Here is an 18,897-nt window from a genome sequence, read left to right on the forward strand (position 1 = left end):
TCAGGCGCAGTGGATTTACGCTCATCCTCGGCAATCTGCCGTGTCTATCTCCCTCTTTCCGACCTCGCCACCCTGGCCACCCCCGGTTACACCCTCTTCGTCGCACCTGTTCGATGTCGCGTTGCAACAGCCCTCGCGACGACGTCTTTGAACCACGACTCGTCGCGTCGTAGGCATTTCAACAAGCCCGAAGCATTGGCGGAAGTGCCCTGGCAATGCCATTACCGGTGGAAAGAGAGAGATAGAGAGAGAGAGACCTCGTCATGCGAACCTGATCCTGGGTCAAAAGTTACCTTTTCGTTTACCTACGCCTTTTATCTTAACGTGGTTAAACGGAGATTCTGTCGCTCATTTGACAAATCGATAATACCGGAACAAAAAATGGCACGGCAACTTTTTACATGTCATTGGGAAGGGGAGACCTCCACCCAAAGGATCACATGGAAATGAACCTGGGAAAAAATTGCACAAATTCTGTAGGGATACTCAAATGTTCGCTAAAGTATTATGCGGGTACTGTAAAGTACCATTTCCATTAGAATATTGTACAGGTACAAAAGTATCATTTTCATTAAGTTATTTATTAGAATCTTGTAAGGATACTTTAAAGTACCATTTCTGTTCAAATTTTCGCTAAAATGTTGTACGGTCACTATAAAGTACCATTTTCATTAAAATGTTCTGCAAGTACTTTAAAGTGCCATCTTCATTGGAATCCTACTGTGAATCAGGTGTGTTTAATTTTCCGTTGTAAGATTTCATTTATCTTGACAGTTACATGTATTTTCGGACCAAACAATTGTAAATGACATTTATACCGAACCTATAAGTTAACTGAACAGTCTTGCACCGTTAAGCACCCTCAAGACATTAAAGTTTAACGGCCCTTTTCCATGCTTGTATTGGTTACTATCGACATCTTGGAACGAGTAGACGGCCATAATTTAAGTCATTTATTACTGGACTATTTATTTTCGTGGACGATAGACAAACAAGGTTCGCTAGAATTTTATTTTATGTGGTGCTAATTTTCAAAAATAAAAAAAAAACATTAACAACAAACGGTATTATGTTGAAAGAGTCACGACTTAATTCTTCTGCACCTTTAATACGATAAAAATGACATTCAAGAACTTTTAGACATTGTCGACAATCAAATGAAAATGCCGATTACTTATCGTCACTGTTTGAATGTTTTTTGTCATAATGCACACGTTATTTCGAGAGTGTTAAAGCTTTGGTTGCCGACACGTTCCCTTCGTTTCATTCCGGCGAGATTTGTTTATTCGATTTCTTGAAAAAAAAGGTTAGTTTTGCCACACCGCATTCGGTCCACGGCTTATTTAAAAATTCTAACCGAGTACCTGAGTTACCGGGCTGCGCCGGCGAAACACGAAATAAGAACGAAAGACGAATTGCTTCGCTTTGAAGATGCGAGATATACAGAGGCTAGTTGGAATTTATGACGACGAATGCGGCCGGGTGCTTTCGAAGGGGATAGAGGCGAATCGAAAGGATTTAGGGAAACGTGAATGCGACGATAAGTTCCATGAATTCGTGAATGTAACTTGCATAGTCGCCGAATGTCCGACTTTCGCGGAAAGCCTCAATTATCGCTGAGCTCCGGATCTTTCTGCAAAATAAAAATTCTCTGCGTCAGTCGCAACGCGCTGGGCCTTCATAAACATTTATTTTCCTAACAATTTTGTTCAGTTCATATTAATGTAACAGCTTCTTTCAATTCCTTAAATATTGTTACTGTCTCCTCATTTTTATAAGAAATGCATAAAATGACAAGGAGATTAACCCTCGGATTCCTGCGAGTTCTTAAAAAAGAATTAAAAACAGAAACTGATCAGAGGAGTGTATATTCGAAGTCTAAGTAAAAATTTGAATTGGTAATAATTAGTCTAAAGCGTGTGAAAATTACAATAACGTTCCAGGACGGTTGTTGATTTCCATCAAGGCTCCCGTGGCTTTCTTCGTGTTTTCGTTTCACCAGATTCCAAGCACAAGATTCTTTACTCATATTCGCGTAAAGAAATTTCTATGGAGGAAAAAAGCAACAAGCGTCGAGTTTTCGTTTTACGAGGGAAAAAAAAGATACAGCTTCAAGAATGCATAGAAGAATCCTTATCGATCCTCCATACCTATAAGACGCGTACCAGGCAGAAGCTTCGTGTCTTCGTTTTATCGAAATAAAGTTCTTAATAAAGGATCGCGGTATATTGCATAAAAAATAACGACCGACGGAATGTCCCCGAAGAATTTTCATTATTACCGACGTGGGACACAATGAACCGATCGCGGAGCCTCACGTTAATGGACATGCACGCTTCGATTTTTATTTACTTACCTGCGGCGACATCAAAATGTAATATTCCACGTTTAATAAAACGGGAAAGGAGCGGGAGATATTCACTGAAAATTGAAGACATAACGTGAGGGGCAAAATTTCGGAGATCTATTACAAATTACATAAAATTGGTTCAGATTATTATTGAAAAGCAAATTCCTTCTTACAAATCTGCCTACATAGGTCAATTGTTGGCACATTTTAGGTGACATGTTTCCGTACTAATAATATACTATGTTAAACTACATCATCTTATTTAGGAGACTCTGCAGAATGTTATTACGCCAGTTAAAACTGTATTAGTAATGCTACCAAAGCACAGGACGTGCGCAAACCTGAAAATTCGCGATTTTCTGAATAAATTGTATGCATGCTATTTTTGACGATTTCGATTGAAAAACTTTAAAAAAATCACTGCGAAGAATAATACTCCATATTAGAATAAAACGAAAAGTCCAGATTCGGTTCATAATCTACCCGAAACGACACCAATTTGAAAAATTACAAATCCGAAAGAACAGTTAAAAATTGCCGGTGAATCGCGGAGATGAAGCGAAGCGTTTTCTTAAATCAACGGGGATTGAAATTCCGTGGAATCGTAGGATCCGTGGCGATGGAAACTCAAGCTGGGAGCATGCTAGCGGTGCCCGCCGCTCAAGAATTAACTGGCATGATCTACGGGATCATCGGGGCCATTGAGCACGGGCCCCTTTCAAATCTGTCGACGATTAATTCATTCGAAAGCGGCAACACGCACGAAACGGTGCCGGCGGGGGAGCACAATTTCGGGAAGACGATCCGCCGGGGTATTATATATCGTCGTGCACAAAGCGTCCCGCCCCCTTTTCACCCTTCTGGTTCACCCACCCCTGGTTTCGCCACCGGTCGGTGGCCGGAATTCGTTCGTGCGAAGACGAAATTTGTCGACGTAATTACGCGGCGGGAAATACGAGCATGACGGGGGCGACCCGATTACACGTAGAAATAATTCCAGGCTGTGTCTGATGTTCTGTTGCAGATACAAGTGTTCGGCTTCAACGCGGAATTGTATCACAACATGAGCGAGGCGCGGCACAAGAGTCAGGGCCTGGTCGCGATCTCGTTAATGGTCCAGGTAAGCCGACGAAATTGCTTTTCCACCTGCGCCAAGTATTTCAGGGGTACTTTCCCAGACCTTTGAGTTGTTACGATTGCACGTTCCAACCGCGAGGACCGGTTGCGGTTCTATGCAACTTTGTACAGTCGCCCGCGAAACTGATCCAGCGAACAAGGTTGCCGAACCTGTCGGTTTTTCTTCTCGCGGAATTTTTGGTAATAGAAGAAAAAAAATTTTTTATCATACAGAATACTGGGTCGCAGTTTGTTGGACAGTTCCGGTGGGATGACGTGGTTCGAGTTCGTCGGGCTCTCGACGTCTCTGCAGATTCGTTCGATCGTTTCAAAGGCGACTGTACCTCAGAGAACATTTCTGAATAGTCTTTCGACGTCTCCGACTTGGAGCTTGAATAATTATTCCTTGTTTCGAACGGCGGAATGCTCCTTAAGATTTTCGTGTATTTATAAGGCTGTTTTGGATGGCGGAGCACGCAAAGGGATGTTTTGAATGGAGATTGCTTGGGCGGAAGATGACGATTTGCTTTTGGAAGTGAAACTGTTTTCGCCGTGCGGTGACTATGTCTTTAGATAGAGCGTTACAGTTTTATTCTTTCTTGCGCACTGAAGACTGGATTGCGGATCTTCGTGCAAATATGTTGTTGTTGTCAGTTTATGAAAATTAGAAACGTGAAAAAAATTGATTCGTATGTTAGAGCTTCGATTGTTTAAAACAGAATCTTAGAATCTTATTCAACTCTTCTGTACATATAACGACGAGGTCTGGATTTAATTAAATGAATATTGCGGCACAGAAGATTTCAAAATTGTGTTTCCATCACTGAAAAATGAACAAGTTCGAACGTCTTCACAGACTTTAAATAATTTTTTCTACCATCACTTCAACGTGGCCATCTAGAGGGAGGTTTCCTCTTTAAAGTGACCTCTCGAAAGTTGATCCACGATTTTTTCGAACCACAGTGAGTTCTCTATATGTGCCGCCAGAGCCTGGATGATAAACGTCGCGGAATTATCCCCACTACCACCAACCACGCCGAGGAGTGTAAACATAGCACGGCTCGGGCATGTGTTGTTGACATATATCGAGAATTCACTGTATTAATTTTAAAATGAAAATTGTGCCATCAAAAATTTCGGAGGCTTCTTCTCCCACTTCGGTATTGGAAGATATTTGTTACCTGCATAGGGACAAACAATTAGAAAATGAAACGAGTGTAGGATGAACATTACAAGGTACGTTTTCAATCACCCGACGAAGTTCCAGCGTTCCCGTGATATTTCTCTTTATTTTCGTTTCACGGTCGCGCATTTTAACGGGCGCCGCCCAGAGCTAAAAGACCGCGAAGGCGAGGAAACCGGAAGACGCCGAGAACGGACGCCACCTTCGGAACTTCGAAATTTATTCCGAAAGTAAACACCGTGCACCGTTACAAAACCTATTGCATGTTTTATGAAGGCGGGGGAATCTCTGTCGCGTGACGTCGATGGTTTTTCACCGGTTCCGGGCGGCCCGGTTTTTCGCCGCGGTTTGTTTGTTTCGCGTCGTTAATTTCGCGGCCCGCGGAGAGTGATTTTGGTTAATGATTCGGAAACGATCAAGGAAGACGCTTACCCCGACAAAAGACGCCCGTCACCGCTCGGCGCACATTCGTTTTTGCGTCGTTAGTGGCACGAAAACTGTTCTCAGACCGAGGACTATGTTATTCTTTCGAATCTTTATTCAAGCTCCCGTATCTTTTTCGAAAATGTATAAAATTATGCATTTTCTCGGCAAAGAAATAAAACATCTTGAGGGTACGACCAAATGGACGAAACAATAAGAAGAAACATGACTTTACCATTTGACTTACCATTTTCAGGCTGTAAAATCTACAAATTCTGTTACATTTGCACGAATATTTTTAGCAAAATTTATTGCATAAAGTGTTAGAAGGAATACAAGTTTTCATTAATATTCCACATTTCAGCTCATGGTTAGACTGCATATTCTGTGCACTTGTAACATGGTTTGTCTGGGCGAGGTCTGCATTACAATAAAACTGGAACGAAAAGTCGCAGATGAATTTTCGAGAGATCCTTGTAAAGGGGAATCTTCCCTCTAAATGGTCGCATTGAAGTGATCATGGAAAACGAAATTTCGAACTCTGTAGAGTCCTCCAAATTTACAAAATGTCGAAGCGAGGAAAGCAACTTCTTCAAAATACCTTTGTTCCCTTGGACGGCGTCGAAGACAATCAGTTGAAGTACCGTTTGAAGACAAAAGCGGTGCTCTCAGCCAATGAGGAGCTCGTATCGCGGACCGACTTCTCGGGGCAGGAACCGAAACTAGAGGACAAGGCTCGCGCCGGCGCAGTGGCGCGCGCGCCGCGGCACCGGACGAATTAATTAACAGGGCTCCGTGGCTGGAATAAATTAACAAACGAAGCTGCCGCGGTAAATTATCGAACCAATGGGGCCGTGCGTACCCGTTGCGATAAATTAACGAATGCGAGCGCGCGGGCGGCGGCCGCCCGGTAAAAGCCCGAACGAAGAATTCCGGATGATCCCAAAGCGGCCGCAAACGCGCGCTGGATCCCGTGGACCTTTAACAGGTGCTCGATCTCTCCTCGTTGCAGGGGCGGATCGTAAAAGTGTGTCGCGGCGGAGGGCCCGTGTTGACGGCTGTAATTCAAACGGATTATACCCCCGGGGATGTCTGAGGGATGAGATCCAAATGAGTTGGTAGCTCGCTGTCGTTGCTCGAACAATCTACCACCTAAATGAGCTCCCGGTTATTTTCACCAGTTGCACCCTCTACACCCTCGACGAGCACCCTCCGCACCGTAATTGTCCTTTTTGTGCTAACTGCTCGCGGTTGATTTGCGTTACTTCTTCCTTGAAATTGGCGCTCGTTGATGCCGTCGCGGATTCACACTGTTTCTACCCCTAAATTCTATGCAAAATTTTAAAGAAAAATTCATTGAGACTCCACAGACGCATTAAAAGGAAATTATTCACTAAATCTATTTCCTTGAATGTATTGGGTGATCGGTACAACCGAAATGGGGTGAGTTCACATTGAAAAATAAATTCTAACTCCTTGGTTTATTTTAGACACCCTCTACCCCCTCGACAAGCACCCTCCGCACTGTAATTGTCCTTTTTGTGCTATTCCTCGTCTTATTAGATTAATGTAAAAATAGTACAAGTCGAAATAGTTAATCATTGGATAATGAGGAAGTTATTCGGTTTTTTTACAATTTTACAACCTCCCATGAAATAAAATGACTAGTGACCTCGTTGAATTCGTCTAGAAACGCACTATCACATAAAACTTAAATTAATTTTGACATCTCGCTCACTGTAACTGGCAGCACTAAATATTTCTACCACGTAACGTCTCCGTACCGAACAACTTCTGCTAAAACATTTTTTCAAAGCATCATTCACTTGATAATATGTAATAATAGTCTTAAATTCTTTCGATCTCTTAAGTTTTGTATTTTCCTCCCTTTTCGTCGTAAATGTATAGAATCTGCCGACGTTGTTCCTTGTACTTGTTTTCTCATAAAAATATTGGAGAACATCGTCTGTCAAAAAAGATGACCTATTGGTTTTCGGAGGTTGATATTGAATTGTCGTGAAATTTTGTCGCTTCAAAGGGAAACATTCCTTGAAAGAGTTTTTGTTCGATTTGAAAGCAGAAATTCGGTTTCCGATAGTTTTCGGATGAATTAAATCCCGCACAAACGGCCGAACACTGTTGCGAGCACGTTCGACGTTAATTTGCCGTCGATAAAATATTCTGCTTCTTCCGGTTCGATGAAATTTGGCACCGGCGGGGGGGGGGTGGAGGAGGGAGAGGGGGGCAGTGAAAAATGTTTTCGCTGTAAAAGAACAGTTTTTAAAATGGAATAAAAATCAAATTCAGTCGCACGGCCGTCGATAGCTTCTGGACACACGCACGCACACGCGGGGAGGGCCGCGCAGCTGTCGCTTTATTGAAATTTTTAAAAAATTCGTAACAGATGAAAATGAAAAAAGAAATGGGGGCAAAATTGGTGCTTGAAATACGTCGACACATATCGCTTGGAAATAAAAGAATCGCCGGTCGCGTGTTTATGAAATTACGGGGCCACCTTTGACATCTTTGACAGGTCCGCGCGACCGTTCGCCGAGCTGGCGACCATTATTACGTTATAAACTCAGGAAACTGATAACCCCGATGAATTTTCCAGATTTTCGGGGACCGAAAAAAAAAATACGCGCGCGCGGATCGATAGCCGGGCATCCTAATTTTCCGGCCACGCCTTCGCGATTTAATTTATTCCGAAGTTCTTGTCCAACAATTCGATCGGAAACTATAGGAAACTATGCGCGGCTCTGTTATCTTCCGCTAACAAGACTTATGAAAACGCCCCCTGCGTGGAAGTTCATTCAAACTTAATCTTATGATCTAACGGTATACGTAAATAGAGCACCACGCAACTAATTAATCTCGAGAGTAAATATTGTACAGCCGTTTTTGATACGCCAGAAAAATTGTTGCATTGACAAAACAGTTCTATTACTATTACTTATTATTATGCTTCCAGTAGGTAAATTGTTAAGGAACCCTTATCTGAACGTATTAATACTGAAGCGACAGTACACAATTTTCAAAGAATTCCTAACAATAGATCCATTGCAAAAGCATTGAAAGAAATCAAAGATACTGTTGCATTACCTTCAGCTGATTAAAATGATTAAGAGAGGAGATAAACAGTAGCTCCAGTATGTCCGAATTAATACAGACAATTTTTATTTCGCATAAAAATCCGCAGTCGACTACTAATGAAGAGGCCAGTACCGCTCAAATGTTTTTCAGCTTGCGGGTTTGAGGGTCCGTTCCCTTCGCCCTTAGCAAGTTTCAGGGTTAACGTCTCCGTGCGACAGTATTCATGGTCGATGTTCGAGTAACGAGAGGCCCACGAGCTGGTATGAATTCACGAGACGACAGTGTCGGTCGCAAAGAAGGGATCAGAGTTCGAGGAACAGGCTGTTGAAGCGCATGGGACGAAGACGTTGAATGGTATAAGGGCGAAGGGAGAGAAGGACGAAGTCGAACGCCGTTAAAACTGGTTGCGTACGATCAGCTAGTGGCCCGTTCCATCACGGAAACAGGGAAACTCTTGATCCGACGCGATGGCCAGATGAGCTTTTATTATTTATCGTTACTTTAGAGTTGGCTGCCGGTTTAGCCGAGGGGTTTTACGGTTACCTTTAATGGCGGCCAGTGTAGAAGTTTCGAAACGACTCTTCGCCTTCACCTCTTTATGCCGGTGCACTTAGCAGCGGCGAACAACCCCTTTTCATGGGAAATCGATGGAAAACGTATTAAGGGTGTAGAATGTGGAGGCGGGGAGAGGTTAGCCGATACGTCCGCGTCCTTGTGTCCTGGTTACTCAAAAGCGTCTCGTTTGCCGTCTGTTTCAGCTCGGAGAGACGCTGAATCCCGAGTTCCGGGTCATAACCAGCGCGTTCAACAACGTCATGCACCGCGGTGAGTACCGATCCGATAGATCCCGTCCATAGTTGCCGGATCAAGACTTGTCTCCCCACTCCACCTTCCCCTTCCTCTCTTCGATGCAATGTCACGCGACTGATCCGGTGCCGGCAGAGAGGGGGTAACTTTCTCCCCTGATCCGGCGACTCTGGTCCCATCTGTTTCTGTTCCCAAATTCTGCTCATCCTAGAGATGAAGAAATTTAAATACAAAATAAATAGAGAAGTCACGGCGACCTGCGAAGATGCGCGGTTACAACCTCTGAACAACGAAGTTAGTGAAGTCGAAAATGAATTCGACTGTTAATTGAACGGTTTCGCGAACCAACGCCGGAAACGTTCGACGAAAATACAGGCTAACGAGGCCCGCGGTCGATAATCGACCGTAATTCACGCGTTTAATGCGCGCGTCTTTCGGCACTTCCGGTGCCGCGGACTATCAATACACATTTACGCATTAGCACTGCCTCAGAATATCCTCGTGCGTTATACAGGCTTTCAACTCGATACCGTTAACGTCTGCGCGATGGGATATTAATAGTTTCGTTCAGGCCGCGCGCACTATAATGATTACGATTTATCTTCCGCGTGCCTATTACGTGCTGCCGAGCCGGTGCGTTTCGCGTGTTCGCGGTTTCCGGGGAGATTTCTGTCCTGGTTAAGAAGCTCGATCCAGGCTAAGGAGAAACGAATTGCACACTACTCTCATGTCCGAACTCGAATTACGGACGATCGAACTCGAGCTGTGCTGTTATCTCTCGTGCTCCGACTTCGAATGATTAACTTCGGGAACGCGTAGATTATACTCTATGAAATTAGTCTGATTAGACAGGGACGGCTTTTAAATGAATTTTATAGAAGAAGGATTGACGACGATTAAATCAATACGTGAAACGACGTCTTTAGATCGCGAAATCGTGAGAACTGATTAGAAAACGAGAGCACACTGAACGCAGCACAAAGGCTGTCACGGTTATGCAGTGATTTCTCGATTTATGTCAACAACACGGGTCTTACCAGCGTCATGTATCGTTCAGGTGACATTATGTTTACACTTCTCGGTGTCCGACGCCTCTCGAGCTTCGCGGCCCCTCACGGGGTATTCCCCGATGTAGTGGGGATAATTCCGCGACGTTTATCATCCAGACCTTGGCGACATATATAGGGAAATCGCCGTATTCGAACACTTTTCAAAAGGCAATTACTTCCTCGAGATTGGACCAAACGACTTCAATTTTTTCGAGAGGTTAGGATTGGTAGTGGAAAAATTGCAATTGGTCGGAAACGTGGGGAAAATATTAAAAGTTACTTTCCACAACTTTTTTGTTTGCGCCTGTATAGGTCCACGTTTGAATGAGCACAATGGTTTACCTACTGCAGCTTCCCAAGTAAAACATTTAGAAAATAGAATATTGAAAATAACAACAATCGAGATAGATCTTAGCTGTCCAAAGCGAAGCAAGTGTTAAACAAGTTTCCTCGATTTTGTTCTATTTTGAAATGCTCAAGCCCATGCCGAGTCACCCCTCAGCAAACACTGCAATCATCCAAGTGGCAATCCAACGCCGTGAATCATCCGAAAAATTTCCGCAGCATCCAATCTCAAAACCCCCCTCATTATCCGGGAACACGATCCCCATTAAAACCCACCGTGAAACCGCGGGACACGCTATAGCCTGAATTCAAACCCTATTTCTCAAAGTGTCCCCGAAACTGACCGCACGTATTCACCTGGCCCATTCAAAAGCGCACCTGAATGCAGGCCGGTGCACTAATTCGTAACTCGTCTGGCACGAAAAATAACCGGCGCGAGTCGATTCAGTGTCGCGTGCGCTGAAAGACCGCGGGCGCAATTAGTGGACCATCAAAAGGCTCGCGGAGAAGACCTACATGCTGCGCGGGGACGTTTAGGGGGCGAAAAAGCCCGGGCGTTTTTAGACGGTGGTGGGAGAAAGAAACAAGCGGGGCCCAAGGGGTTGGCAAGGGGTTGCGGAACGTGGGGACGGTCGGGATGAATACGCGGGTTCACGCACCAAATACCGTTTGCGGGCCGCTTCAGCGATCCTTTCCAGCGAAAGTTGGCCGCGCTGGGATAACCCCGGATAATAAATAAAATGGTGCCAGGAAAGGCAGTGTGCCTCTTTGCCTTGCTGCGGCGGAAGAGTGGAGGCCGGGGGAGGGAGGGGTTGAGCTCGCGCGACTCGCTGACTCGAGAGGGTGAAAAGTCGAGGGTGGAAAAAAGAAGCGGCCTGGGGAGAGGAACGGAGAGAGGGAGAGAGAGAGCGGCAGGGAAAATGACTCTCTTAAGGTAACGAGTCACTTCGCCGCAGCGAGTATCCGTGCCAGGTTTTCTCGAAAGGGCGAGTTTATCTCGTCACGGGACTCGATATTGTGGGACGCCCTGGGGCATAGTGTGGGTGGGACAAGTGAAAAAGAATGGGCCGGGGCGATTAAGTTTTTAATGTTCACGACGACGATGGCGGCTCTCTCGAGTCTTTCGGACGATCGTTGTTAAGATTACACGAATATGATTCAGTCGAGGCTCGCGATACTGGCAACACGCTCCATACCGTATGAATTTTCGGTTTTCTAATGAATTGTTTGGCTTATAGCATATGACGTCATGCGATTCCTTTGAGGGCCTTTTTGCGGCAACGCTGGGCACAGCGCTCGAAACTTCGGAGTGTTAAGACTTAAGTATATACAGTATTTACTCGGTACATGTCGCAAATATCTAGCAGATAAAAGTCCCAGAACTATCCCCACTGCCGCACGGGTATTCCCCGTGAGGGGCCGAGAAGCTTCGCCGTGTGTATCAAAGAATAGTATCTTCTACCCGCTATATGTCCCTGGGTGCACCCGTGTTGTGGACATACATCGAGTATACGCTGTACCCCGCTTTAAAACTAGTCTAATAATTAAGTTTTGGTCTTTTTCGAGAGTAATCATTTCTTTAAAAATCATTCGCAGGCACAGAGTGGCGGAAATGCTTGGGCGATTGCCATCAGTAAAACAATGAAACTCTTACATTTTTTTTCCGTTTTTCTGCTCCTCCAAATGGCACCCACCGCTACCTACCTAAGTCCGCTGTCTATTAACAAATTGTTGAGAGGTGAACGTAGGAGTTGAAAGTGCAAGGGCACCCCGAGGAGCTGTCGCCGGTAATGAAAGGCCGAGATCGACGGACTTTATTTATTCGGATAATGGATCGCGGATAGACATCGTTGATTCACGGGGTTTGTTTGTTTATTCAGCGCGTTGATAGTTGTTTCAGTTAGTTTGCGGGGCTCGGTTGATTTTGTTGCTCGATGGTAGCGCCGGCGGTTCGGTTGTTTGACTTGAAATATCATTTTAGCCGGCAATTAGGATTCTCCGGGAGCCTCGTGGCGAACGGGTGATAACGGGTTTCGTGGCTTTCATTTGTCAGAAGTTTCTTATCGCGACGGAGATTCCGGGCCACGGACCTCCGGAGAGATGGAGGGTTCTTGCTGTTGGGGATCTGCGGTGTCAACTGGGATTTTCTTTTCTGGGAATGTCTCGGGAGCGGATCTCTGGGTGTCAATAACCTGCTGGTGAAAGAGAATGATGTTTGCTTTGCTTGAAATATTATTTATTAATACTACAATCACCAAGTGGGTACTGAAAATGAGAAGTTTGTGTAGCAAAAGCATCTTTATTTTAGATCATTTCTCTGTCTCGAAAGGGGGATAGTAAATCATCCCTCAATCGTTAGAAGTATTATTCTTAATTTCTAAGAGAACTTTGCTAGAACCCTTTTTCTGGGATTCTTCGCCCAATTGAACTAAGACATTGAAGACAACTGCAACGATCGTAGCTTGAAAATCATAAAAAGAGCTTGTGGAATAATTCAATAAATAAACTCGTAACAGTCTCTTTTTAATAGTTTTCATAAAGTGTCTAAATATTAACGATTCTTTATTCAAAAAAATTGTTCCTGTCAACGAAAAATGTTACGTGGAGCTGAAAATGAATGCGAGTAAGTGTATAAAATTTTGTGCAATTACAATTTTAGTCTCAAAAATAAATCGTCCTTTTATTACTCCTCAAGGAAACTCCTCGGCCCTAAAACGCGTGGGAAGGAGTATATAATCCTGGGAACTCGGTCCGAAAACAATAAAATATTGATCAAAGTTCCACGAGCAGAGGGGAAACAGAGACCGCAGTATGTCCCGTGAAAGTGGACAACAATCTGCGACGGGATTGCGCGCGAGATTCCGCAAGACAGGGAAACAAAACCATCGCGAAATCATAACACGAAGCGGCGACGGTAAACACGTCCGAGAAATTCCCAGGGAGGCTGCTGGGTCCTAGGGGGTGGCTAAACGTGCAGAAAGAATTCAACCCTGGTGGCGAGACGCGTGTCGATACTCCCGGAGGGTCTCTCCTGTGTGAGTGGCCTGGGTGTCTGGCTAGCTGAGGATTCACTATTCCAACCTCGGAACATCCATTTATTTATTTATTTTGTAAGAGACCTCTATTAACACATTATCCATCGGCGATTATTTTCTCATTTTTGAAAGTCCCAGGATTTTCTAATAGCTCCTCCGAAAGCAATAACAATGCTTAGGACTACTATAGAGAATATGATTTTTAAGCTTCCTTTTGGTACAGCGCAGTTATTGAAAATCCTATTAACAGGCTACCGGTAGACAAAGTGTCAAAATGAGTTCGAATTATTTGTGGTTGAAATTGGTTCTGCATTTTTCAAATTTGTCTGATTTGCCTTAGAATCTGTACCTCCCACGTTTTTACCAAACGGTTTTCAATTATTCCGTACAATTGAAAAAATTAATTAGTCGTCCCATAAGTTCGTGCCGTTTACTTTTGTACCATTTAAATTCTAAAAATAAAATATGTAATCATCCTTTCATTCCACAACCTCTTCTGACCTTTTTGGCAAAGACATCATACCGTCGCTATAAAATTTCTGCGGTTTTTCATTCAAATACATTTTCATTCAAATACACGGCACGAACTTATGGGACGACCTAATATAATAATATCATGTGATAAAAAATTAAAAACTGTCTTGCACATTTTATGCGTCAGGTGATTAAACGAGAACCACATTCACCAGAAATAAACTTTTTGTTCCAACGCTCTTATTCACGCCGTTATGGCGTCGAATAAACTGCTCATCACTGTTTAAAAACATTAGAGTACGTTCCACGAACGTTGCTTAATAACCCTACCAAGTTTGAAATTATAATACCCGGTACGTTCGCCTCGAAAAATTCCGGAAAACAGCCTAACAATCGGAGCAGCAGACCAGCGAGCCCAGAACAATTGTTCCCGGCAGCACAGCTTTTTATCCCGCGAAACATGATCAACACGTCGCATGGGTGGAGCAGGGGGTTCGATTTACAAGGGACAACGATGTCGTTATGCCGAGGCGAACGGGGTTCCGTGCAGAAATCCGCGTGCACACGTCGCACCTAGCTCTCCCTCTCCCTCTTCCCCTCTCTCTCTCTGTGTGTGTGCATTTTAATCAATACCCTGTTGACACCGCGACCACGGCACATAAATCATGAGACAATGGAGGAATAGGCGCGCAGGACGGACCAGTGCGAAGTCGGGGGATGGGGGATCTAAGTATTCCATTGTCGTTGGCATAGTCGGCCCCCGATGTGTTTACCAACCGGGCCCTGACGAACACAATAGCCCCCTCTCGAAAAGTTTCCTGGTATTTATTGCGAAATTTCAGCGGTAGAGCAAGATTGTATCGCGCCACTTCCGGTTTTCGGGGATGGGTTGCTCTGGGTCTTCAACCGCGACGGCTGCCTCGCTGCTTGCGCCCGCCATTTTGCTGTGCACCCTCGAGAAAGGACAGAGAGATCTGCCAAGTGATTTCGCAAGGTCTGCGGCGAGGACGTCTGGGGTAGCTCGTGAATGGGAATTATGCGAAGGGAACACGATCAAATTATCAGAACCGTTAAGAAAAATTTATTTATCGGACTGATACTGTTGTCTCCAGTCTTGTCGAATTCGCATTAAATAATTATGCACGAAATGCCCGTTACCACTTGCCTTAAAATGTAATTCTCACGTTATTGGCTGAAATGTACCATTTTCGACAGACTATCCTAACCGTCATCAGACATGTAACTGCTCCGAATAAATCCGTGCGTTTCCATTGTCGACTCCCGTTCTCCCGTTCGCAGATGAAATCAGCCAAAGAGAATTTAATTAACACTTCCAGATGAAACGAAAACAGAATTAAATGCTGTTGTTTCTAATCCGGCCGCCGCTCGAAAGATTGGATACAGCTGACAGATCCGCACGCAAATTGCGAAATTTAATAGGATTTTTCGAACGTCCATTCGATACAATTCATCGCTAAAAACACAATTCTGAAAACAAAAAGAAAACGAACGAGAAATGTAAAGTAGAACATTTATACTCGATCAAGGGTAGAATCGATTGAGTAAAAATACTTAATAATTCAAATCGAATTCTTTTCGAAAGAGACCACTAGGCTGCGGATGCTGTGCATTTACTTCGAAATTAAAAACAGTTGAAAGATTAAGAAATGTGCTCTCGTAATTGACACAATTTTTGTTTCACAGAAATTGTAGCCTAGAGGTGACAATGAATTAGTCGCGGTTCCGACCGAAGTTCTCGCGGCAATTACAGTCGTCAGGTTGCAGTCCCCTGTAAGAAAACATTCGCCTAAGTACACGTTGCCGCGCGCATGCAGTTTGCATCGTTGTCGAGAGATTACGTCGCGGCCGCGCGATACGCGTGCATTCTGGATCAAATATAAGCGTCCCCGGTGTATCGTGTGCCGCAACGTAAACACCCAGTGTTAATATTTATGAATCAGTTTAATTCAAACGCACCGTCCGACCGGGTAACACGCGTACACGCAATAAACTCCTCGTTTCGGCCGGTCGAAATCCGTTGTGTGCGTCGAGTGCGCCTTTTATTTCGATTGGCTCGTTGAAACAGCCATCAACCCTCACCACGCATCTTTTCAATCAGCTCGAAACAGCAACAGCCGTGTGAAACATTTAATTCTGTAAATCAAGATTGCGATCTTCATCTGTCTCGCGTAAATTACAATTTTCGTATTTTTCACTCATAGAGTCGAATAAATATCTGCTTCCGTCCGTGACAATTTCGAAGATAATAAATATCCAATGAATATTCGATCAGCTGAGATACACTTTCAAACGCACTCGTGAAAACAGAAGAGAATCGTGCGACTGTGAAACAAGCAGTGATATTTATAGCAATGAGGCGAAGTAACGATAACAGAGAACGGTTCCTGGCATAAAGTTTATCTGCGAATAAATTTTTCGGAGTGCCCGGTCGATTTTTTAACGCCACCGAAAGGCGCGGTTAAAGGAGGTTATAGGTTCGTTTGAGAGACGCGGCGAAGTGGTACAATGAAGTCGATGCCGAATGAAAAATGGCGGGGCCAGTTTCCTCGACTCTTTCCTTGTGTTCGCGCTCGAGGACGACTAGAATCTTGCGTTATCTTTCATCGTAAACGGCCCGGTAATATATAGGTACAATGAAACAAGCGAGATGAAATAAGGCAGGCCGCCGAGGCGGAACATGAATACAGCTGCGTGTCTATGCGCGCATTTTCCAAAGTGAAATGAAAAATACGACGCATTACTTGTCGTCGCTGGGAAGCAAATATAAAATTCTTTATGGCTTCTTGCCTCTCGCGTTCGTGCCACGCGAATCTGCTTCGGCACACTGCGTGAACATTTGTGTTAACGGTTGTGCTACGCAGACGATTTCGCCTCTTTTTATTAATCACCGAAATATATTCTAATAATCGCTGGACTGCAGAATAAAAGTTTTCTACGTTCATTGTAAACAAGTTAAACTTCTATTCATAATTTTAATAAATCCAAAATAATACAACAACATTCCTACATACTTCTGTATTGCATGCAGTCATCTCTGTCATAAACGCATAAAACCCACAGTCTACTTTTGGGACAGACTATTTTTGTCCGACATCAGGATCGACAACGATGACTGTCTGATCGTCAATTCTCGAGCAACATCAATTACAGCGACAATTATCTGTCGAATTTTTCACAACATCGTGCTGCTCGCTATCGAGTAATCAAACATTCGCGTTAACGTCGATCGACTATCGGAGTCCGAAAATAATAATTTCCGGACATCAATAAGCGTCAATCAGAAATTCGCCTGTCAAAGAACGTCTGCGCGAAACGTCGTCTGGTTGTAAAAGTCAAGTGACAAGAATAAAATAAATAAAATATTAGCGCCACAATGACGAAACAGTTTCGTCTGAAATCGGAAAATGCCGGACGTCTTCTCCGCGGTTACAGTGTTCGGATGAGGCCTCGGAGACAATACAGAAGCGGGTTGCACGATTGCATGAGCAACCGGGTGGTATTCGGGCCAAGAAGACGGATCTGAACCAGAAAAATCCGTCCCGCCGTCTTTCCGAGCCACTTTGCGCTGAAAAGGACCGTGGCCGTATTATCTGCGGACGCGCGAGTCAGAGATGCCACGTAGAGCATGCATACAACGTGTATTTCCACTTTGTTTCGCCTAACTAATGGCGAGCTTTTGTCCCGCGGCGGCCCCCTCGCCAAGCCGTTTTCTTACCCGCGGCCCTTTCACGGCCCGGAACAGGCCGCGTGCAATGAATTGAAATTCCCTGATTTACGCGGGAATGGCCACGTTTCGGAACCGGAAACGCTGGATCTTGAATGCGGCTGTCGGAATAATTTCTGTGCCCTATGCATTCTTTTTTTTTTTTTGTATCGGTAAACAATTTATGCATATAACGTTCGTACAGTCATTCGGGGAACAATAGCTTTAAACAACTTGTAGAAATATTTGAGTAATGAGTTTGACTAGGGTGAGGGACCCAATTACTGTGGGGGTACCAATTACTTAATATTTACACAGAAATATATAATATATAGAAAGATTTGAATGGAAAAAATTTAATATCTCTTTTTTAATATTCATTATGCTTTAAAAATAAGTATAATTAATTTAGTAAGGTAATTAGGTCGTTAATTTTAAACGAAACGCAAAAAGGAAAAGAAGAAAATTGTATCCCATCATGTATGCGTCCATAAAACTGTTTTAATGTCTGTTGATAATGCTACTAACAATACAGGGTTAATTTTTATTTATTAATGTGTATGAAACGGCTCTGTTGTTTACAGAAATAAATTTTATACATTTAATCTATTGTCATAAAAGCATAAAATCCGTAGGTTTTTCAAATTTTAAAATCGGATGAGTTTGTTAATAATAAAACGTATTGGCAACTTTTATTTAATGTTTCATTTGAATGGCTTTTTCAGAGAATGCCTCTGAATGGAAACGAACAGAACAAGGACACCGAAAGAAAACAATTGGATTTCATCATGACATGACCCTGCCACTCGAATGTTGGAACACGTTATCATCTCGAAACGAATCAAGTGTTGCTCTACCAATTCGCAGCTGCTAACGAAATTTTACGACAGTTTCGGAACTGTAACTAGATAGCTGTCAGTGGCTACATTTTACGAGATTTCAACGTTTACATCGCTTCCTCCGACGTTGTTTATGATGTTTTATGTTTATTGAGAAATAGATCACTTTATGAATCGCATTCATGGCACAGCGAAATGTATTTCTCGTTTTTATTTGTAATTTAATACCTGAGCCGTGCCGACAACTAGTTGCATTTGTTCGCTGCAGATTGTTATTTTATGAGTGGCTGTAATGAATGCATTAACAGTTGAATTACCGAATACTAAACAAATATTTTTCCTGAAAACATTTTTAAATTGGAGGGCAAAAAATATTCCACAAATCTGTCATCAACCGTTCGTATCAAGGACCAGCTCGCATCACCTTCATTACACCAGTCCAAAAAAAAATTAAAAAAT

At 43.6% G+C, this 18,897-nt stretch overlaps 1 protein-coding gene across 2 annotated transcripts in view; it reads left to right on the plus strand.

The window, feature by feature from the left end:
- Carpa (Carbonic anhydrase-related protein A) overlaps nt 1–18,897 on the plus strand; it is a 233,638-nt gene that overhangs the window by 199,611 nt on the left and 15,130 nt on the right. For both annotated transcript variants that reach the window (XM_076792854.1, XM_076792855.1), the window contains exons 5-6: nt 3,375–3,470; nt 8,924–8,990. In XM_076792854.1, coding sequence (XP_076648969.1) covers nt 3,375–3,470; nt 8,924–8,990 — 163 coding nt within the window. The remainder of the gene's footprint in view (nt 1–3,374; nt 3,471–8,923; nt 8,991–18,897) is intronic.

The sequence above is a fragment of the Halictus rubicundus genome, chromosome 8, assembly GCF_050948215.1.
Source record: "Halictus rubicundus isolate RS-2024b chromosome 8, iyHalRubi1_principal, whole genome shotgun sequence".
Classification (NCBI taxonomy): Eukaryota; Metazoa; Arthropoda; class Insecta; order Hymenoptera; family Halictidae; genus Halictus; species Halictus rubicundus.